Raw genomic sequence first — 22458 nt, 5'->3', positions numbered from 1 at the left:
GGCAAGTACACAAAGTCTTTTACAGAATCACGTCAAAGAGATCAAAAAAGTTCCCGCAAAAGAAAGTTAGTATATGAAAAAAAAAAAAAAGAATCGAAAAGGAGTTGTGGTCCAGATAGACATTACGGATTGATGGAATTAGAAGAAGATATGCCACCCTCCATATTTGAAAATAAAAAAGAAATATTTTTTTCTGAATTGTATAAAGACCCCAAAGCGATTGTGGAAATGGAGCGAAAGACACTTGGTCAAAGTTGCAACACTGTTTGGCGTGTAGAAAGGCGTCAGCGTGTTACGGCTTCAGTTTTTGGAAAAATATGTAAAATGCGAATCACCACCTCATGTTTGTCCACCATTAAATCACTGTTATACTCAGATTTTGCTGGATCTGCAGCTACAAGATATGGAAAGGAAAGTGAACCTTTGGCAATATCTGCATTTGAGGCTGCTACCGATTTAAAGGTGGAAGCCTGTGGTCTTTTTATAGACGAAGAAAAATGTTTCCTTGCCGCTAGTCCGGACGGAATTGTGGACAACGATACCATTATAGAAGTTAAATGTCCATTTACTGCAGCAAGGTTAACGCCTATCGAGGCAATACTTTGCGGAAAAATAAAGTATTGCGAGTTGCGTGAAGGCAATCTATTTTTGAAAAGAACGCACGATTACTTCTTTCAAATTCAGGGGCAGCTTCACGTAACTCGCAGATTATTTTGTTATTTTGTCGTCTGGACACCGTTAGGAGTGATGTTTGAAAGAATTGAACGTGACGACCAGTTCTGGCAGAATAAAATGGATAAGCCACTGGAGACATTTTATATGGAATGTATTTTGCCAGAATTGGTCGATCCAAGATATCATCGGAAGATGCCACTTCGCGAAAGATGTTCATATTCCGAGAAACAGCTAAAGTCATAGTTTTGTTTAGATATTAGTGTTAGTTTTGTTAGATTCTACACAGTATACATTTGGTAATAATTAGTCTATCTGACGGGGTATTAGGGTACTTCACTACTATACAGCTTGTTGACAACTTATTGAGAGATTGGTAGTGAAATACGTCCTAATTGTAATTGTATTATTATATACCCGTGATTAATATTCACTTTAATTCCGTGATGTTTTAAAGATATTTTAAAGAAACTTGTATTATTTTGCTTGAACAGTTTGTGTCTTCGAAAATGCAATTTCTTTTAAACACATACGATGGTCCTCTTTGATTGTGTGATAATTTTCTGATATTTATTTGCTTATTTATATTGGAGTCTGTACTTACTATACAACTACTACCTGTCCGACTTTTTTTTATTTTTCACCTTGTGCACATGTATTGTGTAGATTATAAAATAGGATTTTTTTCAGTATAAAAAATCTGGGACTAACTACCATAAATGTATTCCTCACTGCCTAGAATGGACGGAAATAATTATACCGATTCATTGAACATTTTTAATAAAATATGCTTGATGCTATTATTCTTGCTGTTATTGTTTTATTATTATGCTGCTATTTTTATGGTTATTTTTATTTATAGTTGTATTACTTAATTTTGTTGTTCACATAATATTCTTCTTACACAACACTTAAAAATAATCTCGACCAAAATCCCAGTGATAAAGTCAGTGCGTGTTCGGAATTATATACACAGCGACACGACTTTATAACATTCTTCCAGATAAAATTTAAAAAAAATGTGATTCACAAAAAAATTTCAAAGGTAATGTAAAAATTAAAAAAATAAAAGATTATGTCAACAGTAACGGTAAGGCCTTTACCGGTGCACTCACACAAATTTTAAGTAAGTGTATATTTCTATTCTCTACAATTATATTACTTACTGTTCATATATTATTTACTGCTGTTAATTCTATGTACTTATCTAATTTATAAACTTATACACCTATTATTACTATTATTATAATTTCGTCTGTGGCCAGCTGCTACATGTACAATGCACGTGTACAATTTCCGTATCTCCTACAATAATACACGTATCTGCTAATTTAAATGAACTAAACAAAAGGGTGATTCCCCGTTTTGATGCAAATATATTCACGCACAAAAGAAAAAAAGCATTTCTCTTTTACTGGGCTTCAATGCGTGATATTGTCAGTGCCTAACGTGTACATGCGCATATACCAATACTATTAAAGAATAGGTCGGAAGCCCTTGTATGTCTGTGCTGCTAATGGAATGAACTAAACGAAAGGGACATTTCACCGACTTCGTGCAAATATTCAAGCATTGAACTTAATTTCTTTTTTATTTAATCTCATATTATCTAACTTTTTTTGATCGCTTGCAACGTCAGCCGTACTAAAAACCAAGTACTCCCTCTCCGTTCCCCGCTGCACGCTCCGTTAGAGAGGGACACAACAATAATTATTTTTGCGGGAGTCGAAATTTCGTCCGCGAAAACAACGCTCTTAACTAGGAAGAGGAACGGCTGCCGTGGCTGTTTCATACAAAATTTTAATTTGGATTTACGGCTAAAATACTAGAGTAAACTGTTTTTTTTTTTTTTTAGTTAAAAGACATGGTATATATAAAGTACGCATATGGATCAGATTTTCGATTTTTGCCTTAAATTATAGAATATAGGCCCCAGAAGATGACGATTTTACATGATTTTACGAGGCATCTTTGGCAATTTTTTGTGACCAAATGAAAGCTATTTTTTGAAAAAATCTCACATATCCCGTCTCAGGCATATAATGAACTATACAATAAAATTTGAATCTTCACTGAAAAAAGTTTTATTTGCTTCAAAAGCCGAATTTGGTGGCCACAAATTCAACGTATATTTAACTAGCTTTTTTGTTATTGTCTCATTCGCACTTTCTTGAGTCGGGCTGGCTAGAGTAGGTGAAACACGGGCCGGGGGGCAGGGGCTCGGGTGAGATCGCCCGCCTAACAAATACATGCATACATACCTACGTCAATCGTCCTTAGTCATTTTTTATTATTATTGCTAGTGTATGTGTATGTGTTAGTCGGACATTCGCAGTCAGCCCGCGCGGATATATACCTAATTGACGAATTTGTTACTTTGTTTACGAATAATATTATTTTTAAACTCCACAGTTTTTAACCGAAGCATCCCCAAATAATTTATTTCATTCAACATGGGTAAGTAATCATTATTTGAGCATTTTTAACAATGATAATTAGGTTATGAATTAGGGTACTTACGTTATTGATTTTTATAAAATGTTATTTGTGTTTTAGGTCGAAAGTGGATACGTGGTAAGCCACCCAGTATGCACCGGAAAAAGAGGAAGTGCAATGTCAAAAAGACAGAAAGAACTCGGAACAGGTGAAAATTAAATGCAATATGATTTGATTTAAATCAATATTTATTATAAGTATTTATTTTTTACGGTAAAAATGTAATGTTTTTTTGTTATTTTCAGTTCCGTAAATGATGTTGAAGATTGTCAGGCTAAATTTGCCAACAAGGATTTTTTCGATGCTAACATCGATGTGAATTGTGGGATTTTGAGCAAACGGTAAGCAAATAATTTTATTTTCACAAGAACAAACTCTCGAGAATGTACACAATAACATCAAGATACCATCTTTTGGTTAGTAGTGAGAGTTTCATTTTATTGCCGTTCAGCTTTTAGTTTTGATGACAGTGTTTTTACACATTGGTACAATTCAATATTACACCGACGATCTTTAATTAAAAGTGATTAAATTTAAGAATAAAAACCGTCCTCCATTTTTGCCTATAATTGCTTGTACTATTTTGTCGAATTTGTAAGTATAATCACTACACATATTGATCATACCTTGACAGTATAATATGCGGTCTTTTGTTTTCACGGTTTGATGCCTGATTTTTTTCTTTTAGTACCGATGTGATTGAACCCGAAATATCGTCGCAGAAAATGTCAGACGTATCACCCGACATTGAATTCAACTGTTCATCCGATTCCAGTGACTCTTTTGAGTTAGAGATTGAGGAAGAAGATGATCCGAACCACATCGTTACATCGAATTTAGTTGGCAGAAGAATTGTCAACATAGAATTTTTATTTGACTCTTTGTCCAAAATTGATCATTCTCCATTTGATTGCAATTTTTCACATTTTTGTTTTCAAAGGGAAATCAGGAATGGATTATACAGCGAATTTCATTTTTTATGTAAGCTTTGTGGAAAAATAGAAATTATAAAATCTGACATGCCTAAGCAAGTTGGCGGTATGCCTATCAATAATGCGATGGTTGAAGGTATCGTATGTACTGGCAACGGTTATTCCCAATTACGGGAAATATGCAGCACTATAAATATGCCTTGTATGTCGTCTTCCTTATTCTATAAACATCTGATTCAGTTGGGAGGACACTTGGAAAATTTGGCACTCGAAAAAATGATTGAAGCAGGAAAGGAAGAAAACCGATTAGCTGTGGAGAACAATGAAGTCGATGATGACGGTGTGCCACAAATCACCGTGGTTGCAGATGGTTCATGGGCAAAGCGATCGTACAAAACTAACTATAATTCGCATTCTGGTGCAGCATGCATTATTGGCTTCCGCACCAGAAAGGTCCTTTTCTGTGGTGTCCGTAATAACACTTGCTCAATTTGTGCAAAAGCGCAGAATAATGGACAAACGGTCGATGTTCCACAACATAAATGTTTTAAAAATTGGTCGGGTAGTTCTACCGCGATGGAAGCCGACATTATTGCAGAAGGCTTCCTCAAGAGCATTGAAATGCATGGGCTTAAATATTCTAAGTTGATTGGTGACGGTGATAGCAGTATCACCAGTAAGCTTAGAATGTTGATGCCATACGGTCCTAAACAGTTGATTGAGAAAATTGAATGCAAAAATCACCTGCTTCGTAATTTTTGCAGTAAAATGAACTCATTGGAAAAAAAAACTAACAACTTCAAGGGGTTCGTACCAGTGATAATAAGGCAAAGGGTCTCCAGCAACAGTACGCGGCTTAGAAAAGCCATAGTTGGTGCCATGAATTACAGAAAATGCGAAAAAGACGTCATCCAAACTCAGCGGGTTCAAAATTTGCGCAACGATATCAGAAATTGTGCAAGTCATGTATTCGGCAGCCACCAAAAATGCGCTGATTATTTTTGCAAGAGGAAAAATGACTCCAATGAAATAAATTATGTTCCTGAGCTCCAAGAATGTGGCATTTGGACAGACATACAGCAACATCTATCTTACCTGGCGAACAAATCGGAAAGTCTGATTTTGAACCTCAATAATAACTATGCCGAGCAGTTCAATTCTATTATTGCTAAATTCATAGGTGGCAAACGGGTCAACTTCACGTCTAGAGGATCATACCAGGCTAGGTGTTTTGGTGCTGTTATATCGTTTAATACAGATGCTGGAACTCATCAACAATTACAAAAAAAAATAACAGGCTGTAGTCCTGGCAAGTACACAAAGTCTTTTACAGAATCACGTCAAAGAGATCAAAAAAGTTCCCGCAAAAGAAAGTTAGTATATGAAAAAAAAAAAAAAGAATCGAAAAGGAGTTGTGGTCCAGATAGACATTACGGATTGATGGAATTAGAAGAAGATATGCCACCCTCCATATTTGAAAATAAAAAAGAAATATTTTTTTCTGAATTGTATAAAGACCCCAAAGCGATTGTGGAAATGGAGCGAAAGACACTTGGTCAAAGTTGCAACACTGTTTGGCGTGTAGAAAGGCGTCAGCGTGTTACGGCTTCAGTTTTTGGAAAAATATGTAAAATGCGAATCACCACCTCATGTTTGTCCACCATTAAATCACTGTTATACTCAGATTTTGCTGGATCTGCAGCTACAAGATATGGAAAGGAAAGTGAACCTTTGGCAATATCTGCATTTGAGGCTGCTACCGATTTAAAGGTGGAAGCCTGTGGTCTTTTTATAGACGAAGAAAAATGTTTCCTTGCCGCTAGTCCGGACGGAATTGTGGACAACGATACCATTATAGAAGTTAAATGTCCATTTACTGCAGCAAGGTTAACGCCTATCGAGGCAATACTTTGCGGAAAAATAAAGTATTGCGAGTTGCGTGAAGGCAATCTATTTTTGAAAAGAACGCACGATTACTTCTTTCAAATTCAGGGGCAGCTTCACGTAACTCGCAGATTATTTTGTTATTTTGTCGTCTGGACACCGTTAGGAGTGATGTTTGAAAGAATTGAACGTGACGACCAGTTCTGGCAGAATAAAATGGATAAGCCACTGGAGACATTTTATATGGAATGTATTTTGCCAGAATTGGTCGATCCAAGATATCATCGGAAGATGCCACTTCGCGAAAGATGTTCATATTCCGAGAAACAGCTAAAGTCATAGTTTTGTTTAGATATTAGTGTTAGTTTTGTTAGATTCTACACAGTATACATTTGGTAATAATTAGTCTATCTGACGGGGTATTAGGGTACTTCACTACTATACAGCTTGTTGACAACTTATTGAGAGATTGGTAGTGAAATACGTCCTAATTGTAATTGTATTATTATATACCCGTGATTAATATTCACTTTAATTCCGTGATGTTTTAAAGATATTTTAAAGAAACTTGTATTATTTTGCTTGAACAGTTTGTGTCTTCGAAAATGCAATTTCTTTTAAACACATACGATGGTCCTCTTTGATTGTGTGATAATTTTCTGATATTTATTTGCTTATTTATATTGGAGTCTGTACTTACTATACAACTACTACCTGTCCGACTTTTTTTTATTTTTCACCTTGTGCACATGTATTGTGTAGATTATAAAATAGGATTTTTTTCAGTATAAAAAATCTGGGACTAACTACCATAAATGTATTCCTCACTGCCTAGAATGGACGGAAATAATTATACCGATTCATTGAACATTTTTAATAAAATATGCTTGATGCTATTATTCTTGCTGTTATTGTTTTATTATTATGCTGCTATTTTTATGGTTATTTTTATTTATAGTTGTATTACTTAATTTTGTTGTTCACATAATATTCTTCTTACACAACACTTAAAAATAATCTCGACCAAAATCCCAGTGATAAAGTCAGTGCGTGTTCGGAATTATATACACAGCGACACGACTTTATAACATTCTTCCAGATAAAATTTAAAAAAAATGTGATTCACAAAAAAATTTCAAAGGTAATGTAAAAATTAAAAAAATAAAAGATTATGTCAACAGTAACGGTAAGGCCTTTACCGGTGCACTCACACAAATTTTAAGTAAGTGTATATTTCTATTCTCTACAATTATATTACTTACTGTTCATATATTATTTACTGCTGTTAATTCTATGTACTTATCTAATTTATAAACTTATACACCTATTATTACTATTATTATAATTTCGTCTGTGGCCAGCTGCTACATGTACAATGCACGTGTACAATTTCCGTATCTCCTACAATAATACACGTATCTGCTAATTTAAATGAACTAAACAAAAGGGTGATTCCCCGTTTTGATGCAAATATATTCACGCACAAAAGAAAAAAAGCATTTCTCTTTTACTGGGCTTCAATGCGTGATATTGTCAGTGCCTAACGTGTACATGCGCATATACCAATACTATTAAAGAATAGGTCGGAAGCCCTTGTATGTCTGTGCTGCTAATGGAATGAACTAAACGAAAGGGACATTTCACCGACTTCGTGCAAATATTCAAGCATTGAACTTAATTTCTTTTTTATTTAATCTCATATTATCTAACTTTTTTTGATCGCTTGCAACGTCAGCCGTACTAAAAACCAAGTACTCCCTCTCCGTTCCCCGCTGCACGCTCCGTTAGAGAGGGACACAACAATAATTATTTTTGCGGGAGTCGAAATTTCGTCCGCGAAAACAACGCTCTTAACTAGGAAAGGTGAACGCGTTTGATTACATGTTACGCCTTTATACTTTATACACACTACACATGTATCTAATAAACTCCCATTTACCAGGCAAATTAGTGACCACTCAGAAATAACTATTGAAGTCAGCTGCATCTTCACATGACAATGTGACTTTGACACGACAATGATAAACTGATGAACGACACCAAAATAAGAGATCAAAGAAGCGGCCGGTATTGCCGAACCAAACATTATACAAGTACACGAAAAATATGGCTTGGTTATTGAATAAATAGAAGGCACATTAATTAATCAACGAAGAGTCGATTGTAATCCAAAGCACGTGTTGTTCTGTGGATGAAACCCAAACATCACCAGACTGGACGATGCCGACTTTTCGCAAAAGCGGATCGGCTAACATATCCGCGCGGAGTGCAAGCGCAAAAACTCAAGGTCATGGCGAACTAACCGGCAAAAAAACTCGAGACTCTGACAGCGGCGTTCTCACGGGAGACCGGAGCAGGAGCACTGAGGGGAGAGGGAAGTCGGGAGACGGACGTCATTCCTCGGGATCCGTCGACCGTCACAGGACCGGGCTCTCGTGTGACTCGACTCTCCGCTCTCGGGCCGGGGGCATCCATCGTAAGGCAGCAACGACCACCACTTCGAGCCGCGGGAGGATGCCGTTTTTTGCGCATGGTCGATTTACGCGGTCCGCGTTATTACGATTGCGATGCGTCCATTCTGCTTATTACAAGGCCTGATTATTGTGTAATACAAAGAAGATTATGTCTGCCATAAAATAATTAGCACCTTCTTCGATGTTTCGAACTGTATAAAAACATTTTGTATAAGAAAAATTCATACGTTGAAAACTGCACGTTGACATCAGTATTATCATAATATAAATATTATTCTATTAAGATTTTGATCTCGATGATGCACTCAATGGCGGTCCTTACCGATATCTTAATATATCTGCACTGGAATGAGATACAGAGTCGAATTAAAGTCGATGTAATGTAATTTTTTAGCAGTAACATTGTAATATACAGTAGATAATGGTGGAAGAAGTCGGTGACACCCGAGAAAGACATTAGCAATAGCGAAGCTAGTACTTAACAAAACGTCAATACCCGTCGCGAGATACTTGTAACCTGGTCGATAACCCAGAGTGAAATACCACTCACCCACATCTCTGAGTCAGAGTACAAAAAAATATTTAGGTAGATATAAATAATGATATATCGTAATACGCTGGCTTAATCGAATTTCATTTCGAAGCGAAATCTGAAATCTTCCATGTCCATATTATGCACAGCGCGAAATTACGGTACCTACGTATAGCAGATCCGACCTTTTTTGGAATCGACTAATCATCGTGGGCGCCAAATTGCCTCTCGAACTATTTTATTTATTTTTACAATCACAAAGAGACGTCAGAATATTAAATTATTGTTGTATTACAATGTAAGTCGCGCTGGATTCGAGAGATCGATTGATTATTGTATTAGCAAGAGGAAATCAATCAGTGTTGCCAAATACAGAATGGCGAAATGTGAAATGGCAAACAATCAGGCCAACTTTTTTACGATATTTTAAACAGTTAATAAATGTCGCAAGAGAGCGATTAAACAACCTAATATTTAGAGCACTTTATTATCTACCTACGTTAAACAAATGTTAGTTCGTAGGATGGACTCAAAATTCAAAGTCAGGTACAGACAGGAGTGTTCCTAAGTGCCCAGGAGGATTTAAGTGGCAGTGCCGATCGTGTCGCCTGCTTATCGTCAAAAGATAACTGCATTTTATGCACATCTGGTACCTTTTACCGCACCGGAGGGAATTGCCTGGAAGATGCCTTAATTCCAACACGAGATGATAGTCGCCAGATTTCAGAAAACTCAAGTGGGTAACGTTGGTTTAGTAGATGGAAATAATTACCTTCTTGGTTTTAATCATAGATTAAAAATAAAATTTTCTCTATTCTCGGCTTGTTTTTTTTCGATGGTGGGAATTTTAAAAAAACACACGTTTACCAGGAGATCAGATTTCCGAAGCATAATACACTAACCATACAAATATGCCACAACCAAACCGATGTACGTTTAGATCAATATCACCTGATATTACGCAATAGGGTATTTTCACTGTTTTTTTATATTCTCGAAAAATATTGGGTGATTTTATTTAACTTTTATGTTGACGAATAAATTGTCTAAAACGATTTAAAATGTGCCATTTTCGATTAGCCGTCAAAACGACGTGTTCGTTTTATTCGTGAATTCGGCGACGTTGACGTCACGCCGGGCGACGTTGGTGACAACCGTTTTATCAGACATCGACGTGTTCCATGCCATAATGGCGTAGTAGCAAAACCTCCCAGATCACAAGGCCGGGACACTGAATCAAATCAGCCTCCTAACTTGTATTAGAACCTCCAAAATATATACTCGTATATACAAAAATCAAAATATATGTATATTTTAATTAACTAAAACATTTTTTTTTTTAATAAATAAATAATTTGAAATTTTTTGTAAAATCCCATACAAATTAGGAGGCTTCTTTGAATGAGTTTGCCCGGCCTTGTGATCTAGGAGGTTTTGATTGTAGCCAGTTGGAACCGTTTCAGAATGTGCTATTTTAGAACTTTTTAAAATCAATAATTATTAACAAATATACTAAAACATTTTTAGTAAAATCATCAGAATAAGAAAAATAAACTTTAAATCTTCCACACAATCTTAACGGTATTCATAGTTAGTGAAAATACCCGATTGCACATCTTTTCCCTTTTACTTGCTGTCCCATTATCCTCATATTGAGGGAAACAATTATACCAAGTCAGTGGACAAATATAAAATGTTGTTAATGAAGCAATTCAGTTATGTACAATAAATAATGTATGTTTCTTAATATTCACATGTAAAAGCCACGAAAAAGGGCGTTAATAAATAAATAAATTCCTCGAAATATATTGTATATTATGCTTTTCTGGACAGGTACGTCGATTCCTCTGTGACCATATCAGATTTCAAAACAATACGCCGGAAAGAGTAAGTTAAATAATCTCGTCATGTTTCATCTATGATTTTGTGGGGCCTACATCGTAAAATGTTACACAGAAACCTTGCTGAATGTGATGTGATTCTCATAGCAACACATTAAAATGATTGTGCATTCACAACAGTAGCAGTAATTGATTTCTCTATGGGACCTTCGGTCTAGCCTAGAGTTGGCTGTTATCTCTGCCTCAAAAAGAGGCCGTATCGTTGCAATAATTGAAAACCTACAAACTTAATGCTGTTCATCGTATCTTATCTTTTAACACCTAGTGTCTAACCTTTTATTTCCCGAACCTCGCACGTTCTGTGTGGTCATTGTTAGTATCTTCAATATTTGAACACCATTATTATACCGACACCGACATGCACCCGTTAAAAACGAGATAAGGAATTTTAAGCTTAACACACCTACTAAAAGCCGCGTGCCTAGATTCATAGGGCACAGGACAAAATATGATACCGTGTACTTTGAAATAGCGAGTATTATATTATTATTTATACAATTTTACGTGTTGCGAAATATCAATAATCAATCAATGATCTAACTTTAGATACAATCGGGTAAGAACTATTAATTTTATACAAAATCGCATCCTCTCAGTCTGTGTTCAAATTCTATTATCGTGAATCATAGATTTTCGATCTTATCAAAACATTTCCATGACAGTACCGTATGACGTGACATTATAAGACGTAGTATGACAGCTGATACATTCAAAAAACAAAAAAAACCGACTCTCTTGATTATTTTCTGCGATGTTTACACACTTGTATGTTTAATAATATCATTCAAAGCACTTAGAAGATAATACACACTAGAAATGCCTTCTATGTAAAGTTGAATGGAAACCAATTCGGCACTGACTTAGGTGCTGTTTTACGGCTGAAAATTTCAGGCACTTATAAGCCATAGCATTCTAAGAGGAATGGGCTATCAATAGTCATGGAGTATTTTTGCAAGATTTCTATGCTAAATCTATGTATTCCAGAGATGTGCAAAATGGGTACCCAAAACTATTTGAAATGCAAAATGGAAATGGGTCAAAACTTTTCCATTTAAAATTCAAATTGGTTTTTAGAAAAGCATCTCAAATGCAAAATGCAAAATACCTATTTTCAAAATGCATTGAAAATGCAAAATGGTTTCTCAAGTCAAACAATTAAAATAATTATAGAATTTTTAAACAATTTTGTCATTTAATAATGGACATCAATGTAGAACAAACATATTAATTACATGATGGTAAATCCAAAAACACCACGACTACAGATTATGAAATCACAACATATTTGCGCGGGACTAATGTTGCCAACGTAAAAACATAGAAACTGCTATCTAACATTTAATATTACAGCGTCATGGCCCCATGTTCAGTATTTGAATCAGTATTTTTTGTAATGGTATCACTCAATTGCCAGGGCTCCTACCAAGGAGCAACTTGACAAATGTAAATTATCTCTCATAGCGAGGTTGAGGACCGACTGATATTTGGGGCTTATGAAAAAAAGATGAGTGGAGATAGTAGGAAGAATGTTGCAAAAAAGCATTTAAAATGGAAAATGCATTGAGAAAAGCATTTAAAATGCAAAATGGTTTTTAGAAAAGCATTTAAAATGCAAAATGGAAAGTACCCATTTTGCATTTCCATTTGAAATGGATTTATTTGAAATAAAGCACATCTCTGATGTATTCATTGCCTGAAGTAATTTCCTGACAAATTGGGGGCAATACCCATTACACAACCGCCGAAGGGTAGTTTTCTACGAGGTCATTTAAAAAACAATTCCGCAATATTCAGTGTAACAATTACCCATTATTACAAAAATATTGTAATAGCAGGTCAATACATCGCTAAAAGTAATTTTTAAATTTAATTGCATTATTTGAACAACAAGCAGAGATAAGTGAACAGAGAATCATCGTCTGTCGGTAGACTTGCATAACTCCACAGAACAGATAAACCGTAGAAGTGACATAATTTATTATCTAGGTAAAATTTGACCTTACTTTAGCTGAAATTGAGCAAACAATAATTTCATACCGAAATTATTTCTTGAACAGAAGACCACAAAGAGAAAAATGAGTATTTCTGAAGTATAAAAAATCTCTTCAAATTATTGGCAATCCTGTTATCAACGGGACTGCAAGCCACTTCCTGATAAAGTGTTGAAGTAAATTCATAATAATATCGGAACACGTGTTCACGCAGCTGCGTGAACTTAATAATATAACATGAAGAAATGCAAAAATGTTAGGATCTTTATGAACACGTGTTCGGACATCGTGACAAAAAATTGGTATTTTACTTAAAGTTTATCAGGATACCTCAATCAAATCATTTGTGCCTACAATCCTGTTTTTAACTAGAATACGAATAATTTGAATTCTTAAAAAAAAAGCAATATTTTTTATCAGGAAGCTTTCTCCGAGCAATTTCAACGATCTTTCTAGGGCCTAGGAGTCTAAAGGTTATTTCGACCGTTTTTCAAATCGGTACGTATCACACTTCCAGTGACGTTCTGTTCAGTGATTTACTCAGACTCGTCTTTCTGTAGACTTGATTAATGTCACGAAAGATCAGTGACACTATAACAATACAAGACACGTTATATTCATACTAATCGAACAAAAAATGTAGCACATCTTATGAAAAGGGTAGTCATTCAAAGAATTTTATATGAACGGCCCGCTAAAGTGTGTCCACCGGACCAACAGTGAAACCACGCGCGTTGTCTCAGTAACGTATCTTCACTCTATTAATTCATCAAGTCGAAGATACTAGTAGTCTGTGAACACTAGATCTCGCGTCCAAAAAAGTATACTTCTAATTTTCTCTTATACAATAAATTAAAACCAAAATTTCCTCTGAAATCAGAGTAAACCATGTATTTTACGTAACATTTTATTTATTTCAAATAGAGAATTATACAATTTGTCTAAAGAAACGTTATTTTTTAAAACTTTCTTAAGGTAGGTAGGTGGGTGGGTACCATAATATTGAAAAAAAAAATGCGAAAAAGATAATCACATTTGAAAAAAAGAATCTTTACCGAACATTTCAAAAAGGCCACCATCTTGAAATGGGGCGTACAAACAATTTAGAGACAGACGAAATGCAAAACGGTCTAGTTATGTGTTTTTGGGTGTGATTTTATACAATTCGGCTGATATTGATCAAATATTTTAATATATCGAACTTTTTCTTTGAATAAATGTTATAAATTTCAAAAAAAATACCAGATGTGACCGTTTCCTTTTCTGATTTTTCTGTTTCAGATTTTCGTTTAGAAATCACTAATATTGTCTTCAATATTTAAATATTACAATTTGAGGTTTTACTCAATAAAGTTATTCCGAAAAATAAAAGTTATAAATTTCATTGTTCCTTCCTTATGGTGCCTTTTTTATATTAACTCCACACAGGAGGCCCTGAAGAAAATAATTTCCCTCAGGGCCTATGTCATCTTTGGGGATGCTGTGTGGAGGGTCTTTTTGTGGAGAGGAAGGAGTGAACATGGGTCTTGAAGAGTCCCATGTTGTAGGAGGGAGGAAACACAGAGGCCGGCAGTTCGTTCCACAGCCGAGCTGTTGAACTTAAGAACGAATCGTAGAAGCGACCCGTTCTCATGTGACAAATGTCAACTGTGTACAAATGTTGGGCGCGCGTTTGGCGTGTATCCCGACTACGCACCGGTGCCGAAGGGATCAATGACGCTAGTTCCTCAGAGCATCTTCCATTGTAATACCGATAGAACAAGGACAGCATACCTACCTGACGCCTGTGCTCTAAAGATTGCCGTCCGTTTGTTAAGATTGGGGAATCTATCAAACGGACCGCCCGTTTTTGCACAGAGTCAAGGGTTTTTTTTTCAGGTATTTAGGGGCTCCGGACCAGAGATGGCTGCCAAATTCGACAGTAGGGCGCACTTGCGATTATGTACGTAACTAAATGGCGAAATTTTGAGTTTTGTGTTGAAACGGTATAGATAACACTTCCATGAGAGTTTTTGTTCAGTGCATAACTCCAACAGTGTATGTATAGGTAGATTATATTATTTATAAACATAATATTACATAGTATACGGTAGACTCCATACCACGGTGAAGGACATGAATCTCGACACGCAAATGCATCATTATCCCGTGGAATGCAAAAGGCTCCGGCAGAATGGAGAGGAGAGTAATAATATTAATAACATATTCGAGAGAAGTCTCGTTTAAACACTAATAAAGATGGCTGCGTGTTTGCGTTAATATTAAAATGTTCACCGTGGTTGTCAGGGGTGGTCGGGTCAACACACAGACTGTGTAAACAAAATGACGCGTGCCATCTCTATAATAATAATAATGAACTAAAAACAAATTGATAATACACTAATATTAGTTAACTCACCTAAATCATTCGAGTGATGGAGATTTCCAGGTGTTCGGTTTTCGATAAACCATTCAATTTAAATAATATCACCTCCAAATATTAATATAAAAACATACGAAATGCTTACTGCTGTTTAAAACCAATGAATTTACTTAGGTTTCACGGTTTTTCCCATATTTTAGGTTTTATACAGGGTGTATCGGCACGTACCCGACAAACTTTAACCAGCTATTCCTTAGCACATTTGGAGTAAAAAATGTTATTGGCACTTTGCTGTCCGGTAACATTTTTTTTTAATAAAAAATTTATTTTTCATATTTTCACCACATGTCACCAATGTTTTATCCTTTGTCAAAGTTTGAAAACCCGTCTGGCAGTATTTTGTTCGAGTTTCGTTGAATAATGTACGTACGTACCTACGTTGGCGCGCTTTTACAATCACAACAAAATGGCACGGTACCATTCGTCTCATTTTTAACTATTATTATTTAGTGTGTACGAAAGAGCGAGGACACTTTTTGACACACTCGCTAATAACAGCTGTTGAACACGATAAACCATGCAAATGACAGTGACGGAGTGTGGATATTTTTTTTTTTTTTTTTTTTTTAATAAAAAAAATGTTACCGGACAGCAAAGCGCCCATAACATTTTTTACTACAAATGTGCTGAGGAATAGCTGGTTAACCTCTCAGAAAAGGACTTTTATTTACTTTGTGTTCCTTTGCGAACTGTCAAAACGCGAAAATTGTTGTGTTATTCACGAGTTTTGTTAAAAGCTTCATAACTCACGTTTTGGGAAACGTGGCCTCATTCTAAAAAATGTTTTGGAAAGATTATGAAATTCACTATCGTATTGTTTTGTTACACGTAAATATTTGCGTGTCTAAATATACATTTTCTGAAAACGTCAAAAATATGTAAAAATCGCTGACCATTATTTTAAGCTGTGAAAAATGTACTTTTTTCTGAGTATCATAAAGAAATAACACTTTATATATTGAAGAAATATAATTAAAAACTTTTAGTCACCTCAAAATATTAACCGTCCAAACTAAAATATTTTTAATAAATTATTTAGAAACGCAATAAATTATGAACGAACAAGATGACAGATCCAATCGACTTAGATAATGCACCTCTACATTCCATAGATATTCTTGAATACTGACGCGTAGCGTTATTCATTATCGATACTCTGTTTTTTAAATCATGGCAATCCGTATACTTGTGATGGAAATAAATCGATTGTTGTAAAATCTCGCGCGTTTACGTGAAAAGACGCTCTAATGTCTTGACCGCTATTATCATATTTACGTCTTTTGACGTTCTAATGTTCCGAGTGGTTAAAGTTTGTCGGGTACTTGCCGATACACCCTGTATACATAAAAAAAGATACACGAATTACATAATATAACAATTACATAATATAATTACACAATATAGTAGGTTATTAATTACATAATATAAGTATTCGATGTACCCCCATAAATAAGCAGGGCTTGTGTGTATGGGGGTGTTGTTATATTTGTTTATATTTGGTACGATTCAGTTCAACTGTTCGGAATACTTTTTAAGGTGGCTTTTGAATTCGTTTATATTTGCATTCATGTTTCTAATTTTTTCTGGTAATGGTATATTCATGGTTGAACTGTCCTATTGTTTTTTTTACATTTAGGAGTAGGAAGTATTGACGTTTGTCTAAGATTTCTGTTATTTTTAAAGGGTGCAATTTTATTTTGAATATAGTTTTTATAAATTTGTAATGTTGCATGGTAGAAGTATAATGCTTTTATAAATTTATTTTAAACGGTTAAATTTATAAAAAATTCAGTCCATCATAAAAATCACCTACCTAAATTTGGACAGCCATCGCTTGAATAGATAATAATTATTTAAAAAAAATCTTTATATATTTTAAAATAAATAAATTTGGTATGACTGATGATTGAACCTTGGAAAAGTGGAGTCAACTCTACCAAATTCGCAAATGCCGATCGGGTAGGATAGATAATGCTGAAATATCATTCGATTTCTGAGAAATGTGTATATATCTGCGTGTGTACGTGATTGACACCAAAAGTTGATAGAATGCATTGTCATCGACAACGAGCCTATCTGCCGAGTTTCAGCTCGATCGAATGTAGGGAAGTGGGTTAATTTCCACTTTCAAGATTCCTCTTCATTAATTAATTCGAGAAAACAAAATCGAAATTAAAATACATTAAAAAACATATTACAAGTAAAGCGTATTTAAAAGGTTCTGAATAATCTAACTAGGTACCTAATGACTACCAATCGTCAATATTTAACAACGTAGGACACATAAATAATAATAATAATGACCATCGCACATTCCACCATGACAGGGTAAACAGTAAAGAGAGGTTACACAACCGGGTAGACAGGTTTTTGCGACGTATTCTATCAATTTACATTTACAGTTGATAGTTCACCACAAATTATTAATAAATAAATTAATAAAATATTATGCGCAAAAAAAAGATGCGCAATTACTTGCAAAATAAATAATATACACAATTTATAACCCTGTAAATCATCCGTTTTGTATACTAACAATGTATGTATTTTTTTTAAAGAGGAGGTCGGGTAGTCCATCTAACAAAAAAAAAATTAAAAAATAAGTGTAGTTTATGAAGCTCTGAAGGTAATCACTGTAATTAATAGCATATCTTATAAACAATGACTTGAATGCATAGAAAAGGGTAGACGGACCTACTTTTGTTATGGGAGAATTTAATTTTTCAGCTCATTTTAGAGTAGGTGATGATAATAATTGGATAATTTTTATAAAGCCGTTTTTGTGAATAAAAACACCTCAAGGGCGAAGGGATGATCGTTTCTAATTTTAAAAAATAATGCGTCAATTGACGTTAGAAGCATTACAAGACAAAACAAGAAGACTTCTTCTCAATTGTAATAATGATAATTCAATGCATTAAGTCTTACCATTGTGTCATATTGATGACTTAATAAACAATAAAATAATATAATACTACAGACTGATCGGAAAAATAACACTACTCTAGTTGCTACTCGGCAATTTATAAAGTATTAGCATAAAACAAGAAATTCATTATTGAATTCGAGAATTTTGACCAAATAAACGTTAAATTAAGTCCAAACATTTGCATGATTTCTCCGAACCGAACTCAAACAAGCAACTTCAGCTCGATGTTATTATTACAGTGAGGAATTCAATGCAGTGTATAATTTATTAACTGATAACAAACAGAGGTAACCGTAGCTCGTAGGTAAATGTTGATAAACCAAAGAAATTACGTACTTAATAAGTAAAATAATAATGTTATAAACATGCATAATAACAACAACACTAGTGATGGGTGTTACTTCAACGATACAATATTTTTACTCCAGTACTTGCCCACAGGCATAGTGCCTACCTAGTAAAAAAAAAGTCTAATTAAAAGGAGTCAGGGAGTTTCGTTACTCTTAGAAAGGTTTTTTATGAGTATCTAAATAAAAGTTTATTATTTGTAGGTCTTTCTGAGAACAAAATAATCTCGTCACGGCGCCTGGAGAAGGCCCTTGATTCCCATGACAAGTTTATTTTTAATTACAGTAAGGGGGAAGAAACAATGGATATTTATTCAAAACCTAGACGGAATATTTTTGTAATTATTATTACAGGATATTAACATTTCATATACAGAATGATGAGGAAACCGCAATCATTGGTGAGGAATCTAAAGAGATCTAAAGAGAGAAAAGAAAATAAATTCGTAGTGTCAATATTATTATTTTGTGAGCAGTAATGTAGGTGCCAAGCACCAAAGAAATTAATATTATTATTGACCTTTAGACGTAATTAATAATCGATACATACATAATAATATAAATTATTTAAGAGATCGCTAAATATCAAGATATTATCAAGCCAGCATGCAAGGCAGATAAAATAATGAAAACCTCCTCAGTAAATTCATTATTTAAAAAAAATAAGATACCTACCTACACAAATAATAAATAAATAAAAATAAAACGTTCGTTGGGTAAGAACTTTCGTTCATATGTAGGTATTATAACGTGAATCGTGATCACATTCCACAGCTATAAAATATTTCCTTATAAAATGACATGTCAACTTTGTGATAAAAAATGTCAATTTCCCCATTTCTGACGTATCATGTGATTACATGCGACTGTGACAGAAATTTGGAAGAAATGCGGATTGCTGGTGTAATAATTAGAGTTTGTAATAAGTGTAGTTTGCACAAAAAATGTGTCTTACCTGGCAAAAGGGGTCTGTTCAACGTGGTAAACATCGGTTATGGGCTCCGACCGCATGAGTCCTTGGAGCCTCTCGTCACATAATTCTAGAAAACCGTCGCCACTGCTTTTTACGTCCACCTTCATTTTGAAATCACTTAATACACTCATTTTCACTCTAATAATGTAAACACGATCGAATCGGTGGTCCACAATAAAAGCCAAGGAGTTAACGTACAGGCCGTCAAAACTACTAATTACTTTACTTTAAGTTCTTTAAAATAACTCCTAGTAAGATATAAAGGTTTTGCGATTATTTTCAAATCCACATCAAATTTTAATTGCTTCACTAGTCTCGGCTACTACAATAACTTATCGTTATCATTGCATAGAAGAGTTATCGGAACAATCCAAACGGAAAACATATCGAAGTGGGTAAAATCACGATTCTTCTTTGTAATTTTTTACACAGACTCTGTAAAACTTACGAAAGGCACAACTGTAATTTTGAGATTATGTAAAAAACTGGAATACGTTCGAATATTCGAAAAACATTCAAAATAACAAACGTTAGGACGATAACAGACAGCGGCACCGCACGCCACCAGTCACATTTCCGTATGTTTCCTTCAGTACCAAATCGTTTGTTGATGGAGATGTACTTTTAATTTTTACCCCTACGCTTCGCTAGTGTCGCACTCACGGCGGACGGAAATATTAAATTGATGCATTACCGACATCTATGTATGAGCCGCATTACCAAATGTTTTGCGATATTTTAGCGGGAACTTCAAAATCGTAATTTCAGCGAATAAAAATAATCCCTCGCCAGTCACATACTTAAAATTACATCATTTCAAAAGTTCAAGTTAAAGTTTAGGTAAAAATATTTTTTAAGATACCATTGTTTGTGTAGTGTGGTGTACGGGATGAATAGTATATTTATTATTTTTTTTTTTAATTTAAAAAGAAAAACTAATTTCTTATGAAGCTGAAGATGAAACAAAAACATAAAAGGAACATTGCCAAGTTGAATCGAAAGTATAAATTTAAATGGAATTGATAATAGTCGCTAGGCACCCAGTATCTTTGGGAATTTCCAGGGTAAGAGGGGACTGCAAGCGGGTGTTTCAAACTAGTTTAAAAAGCTTTCAAAATCATTGGTGTGCATAAATTCATTCAAACGTGTCCTCTTTAATATGAATTGCATGTAATTACCCATCGATTTAAAAAAAATGTATTTATTAATTTTCCAACATGCATTTAAATCAATGTAACCTAAGAAAATTGATTTTAAAACTATGCTCGTTCTGTTATTTGACACATATTATTAGGAATAAATTAGTAGCGCAAGTATAAACTTCAAGGGTGCTGTGTTACTGGATGGAGCTATTCAAGAACAATTTGAAGCCGCGAGGGGGGGAGGAAGATGTATGAAAAATGCCAAAACTTAAATAATTTTTTTTACATTACTTGTATCATCAAATACCCAAAATAAATCATAAGCAGTTAAAACTGCATTAGCACACGAATAAAATTGTAATATTTTATTTTGCTCCACTTTGCATACAAATCATTTCATCATAAAAGTTTGTCGTATAAGATGGCTGCCAGGCAATTCCCCCTCAACCTAGATTAGGCTTCAGTGGCATTCATACAAAATAGCACTAATGCTCTGTCCAGGGCTTTTTAGGTCCATGTTGTATTAGGTTAACACGTTGGGTGCTGAAAACGCGCCTAGCGCGTATTACGTAATTTCGCGTGGTGCTGAGAACGCGCCTAGCGCCTACGGATTATATAATAGGTAAGTTAAATGATAAGAAAACTTCATGAGCATCGTTAGTTAGTTAGGAAAAGATGAATTTGTATCAGTTTTATTCTTTATTTAAATTTGGTGTAATTTACAGCATCCAGTGAATGTTTTAGAAAATACGTCGCAGTGAATGTGTTAATGTCAGCGCCCGGAACGGATTGCTCCAAATGCGCCTGCACTGGCCGGCCCTGATGATTAGTTCCCCTCTTTTCCGAATAGTCAGCTACCTTACGTTAAAGATATTCTGAATGACATCCGATTTTGTGGGGAGTCATTGTGAAACCTCATCTCTCGTAAGCGCCTGCATCTCAATGTTTCAAATACAAAAATCTAAAAGGTAATTTTATCTAGTTTTTAAAATAGTTTTTGTTTTTACAACATCTTTAAAATGAAGAAAAATATAGAACATTTAAAATACCTAAGAAAAATTCCGAAATTCGATGAGAAATTATTATTATTTGAAGTTTATACAACAGATAAACAACCCCCTGTGACTGAATAAGCAATGTATATATCTTTCCATGAACTATTTTAAGTTTCAATTAGTAAGGTTTTCACATACACGGTTGTTTATCAATTGAATAAAATTTTCACCTCATTTTATAGCAGACCGTTAAGAGTCTAGCAAATGTGGATATGTTTTCTTTGACAGAACACAACAAAAAAATAACAACACTGCAAGAAAAATTTAACACTATGCATTATTTATTTTTTAATAAATCTATTTTTAAGCTTCTTTATACTGTTGGCCCTCTATCTGAGATTGCATACCATTGTGGCTATTTTTTATTCAGAAGCAATTAGATACAAGTGAAGTTTTAATGAAGTGTATAGTTTTTAAAAGTTTTTCAGTGAAGTCGTTTTTTCATCTGACTTTTCAATAGCTACAACCGATAAGCTGGATGCATTTCAAAGCTCGATATAAAAAAAAATTCGCAGGTGAAGAGAAAAAACCCTTAATCAGAAAGTCATTGAACAATATGCTACGCTACAATACTTATAATGAGGAAGGAAAAATATGTAGGTGTTGTAGACATCCAAATTAATAGACTTGCCCAAACATGAAACCTGGGTTATCATTTTGAACCACGTGACAATATTTTTGACACCAGGAGGGTTCGTGAATGCTTTG

General features: G+C 34.5%; 1 protein-coding gene across 1 annotated transcript in view; it reads right to left on the bottom strand.

Annotated features, from left to right (window-relative positions):
* Positions 1-20138, bottom strand: part of LOC149422018 (serine/threonine-protein kinase 17A-like) — a 209334-nt gene extending 189196 nt beyond the window's left edge. The window contains exon 1 of the mRNA XM_089634230.1: positions 19536-20138. Within this exon, the coding sequence (XP_089490356.1) occupies positions 19536-19684 (149 nt within the window). The 5' untranslated portion in view covers positions 19685-20138. The remainder of the gene's footprint in view (positions 1-19535) is intronic.
* Between the last annotated feature and the right edge of the window lie 2320 nt (positions 20139-22458).

Source organism: Hesperophylax consimilis, chromosome 8 (genome assembly GCF_061612785.1).
Source record: "Hesperophylax consimilis isolate HC1 chromosome 8, BYU_Hcon_1.0, whole genome shotgun sequence".
Lineage (NCBI taxonomy): Eukaryota > Metazoa > Arthropoda > Insecta > Trichoptera > Limnephilidae > Hesperophylax > Hesperophylax consimilis.
The sequence above is the reverse complement of the archived record's forward strand: the minus strand, read 5'-3'. Positions and strand labels throughout refer to the sequence as shown.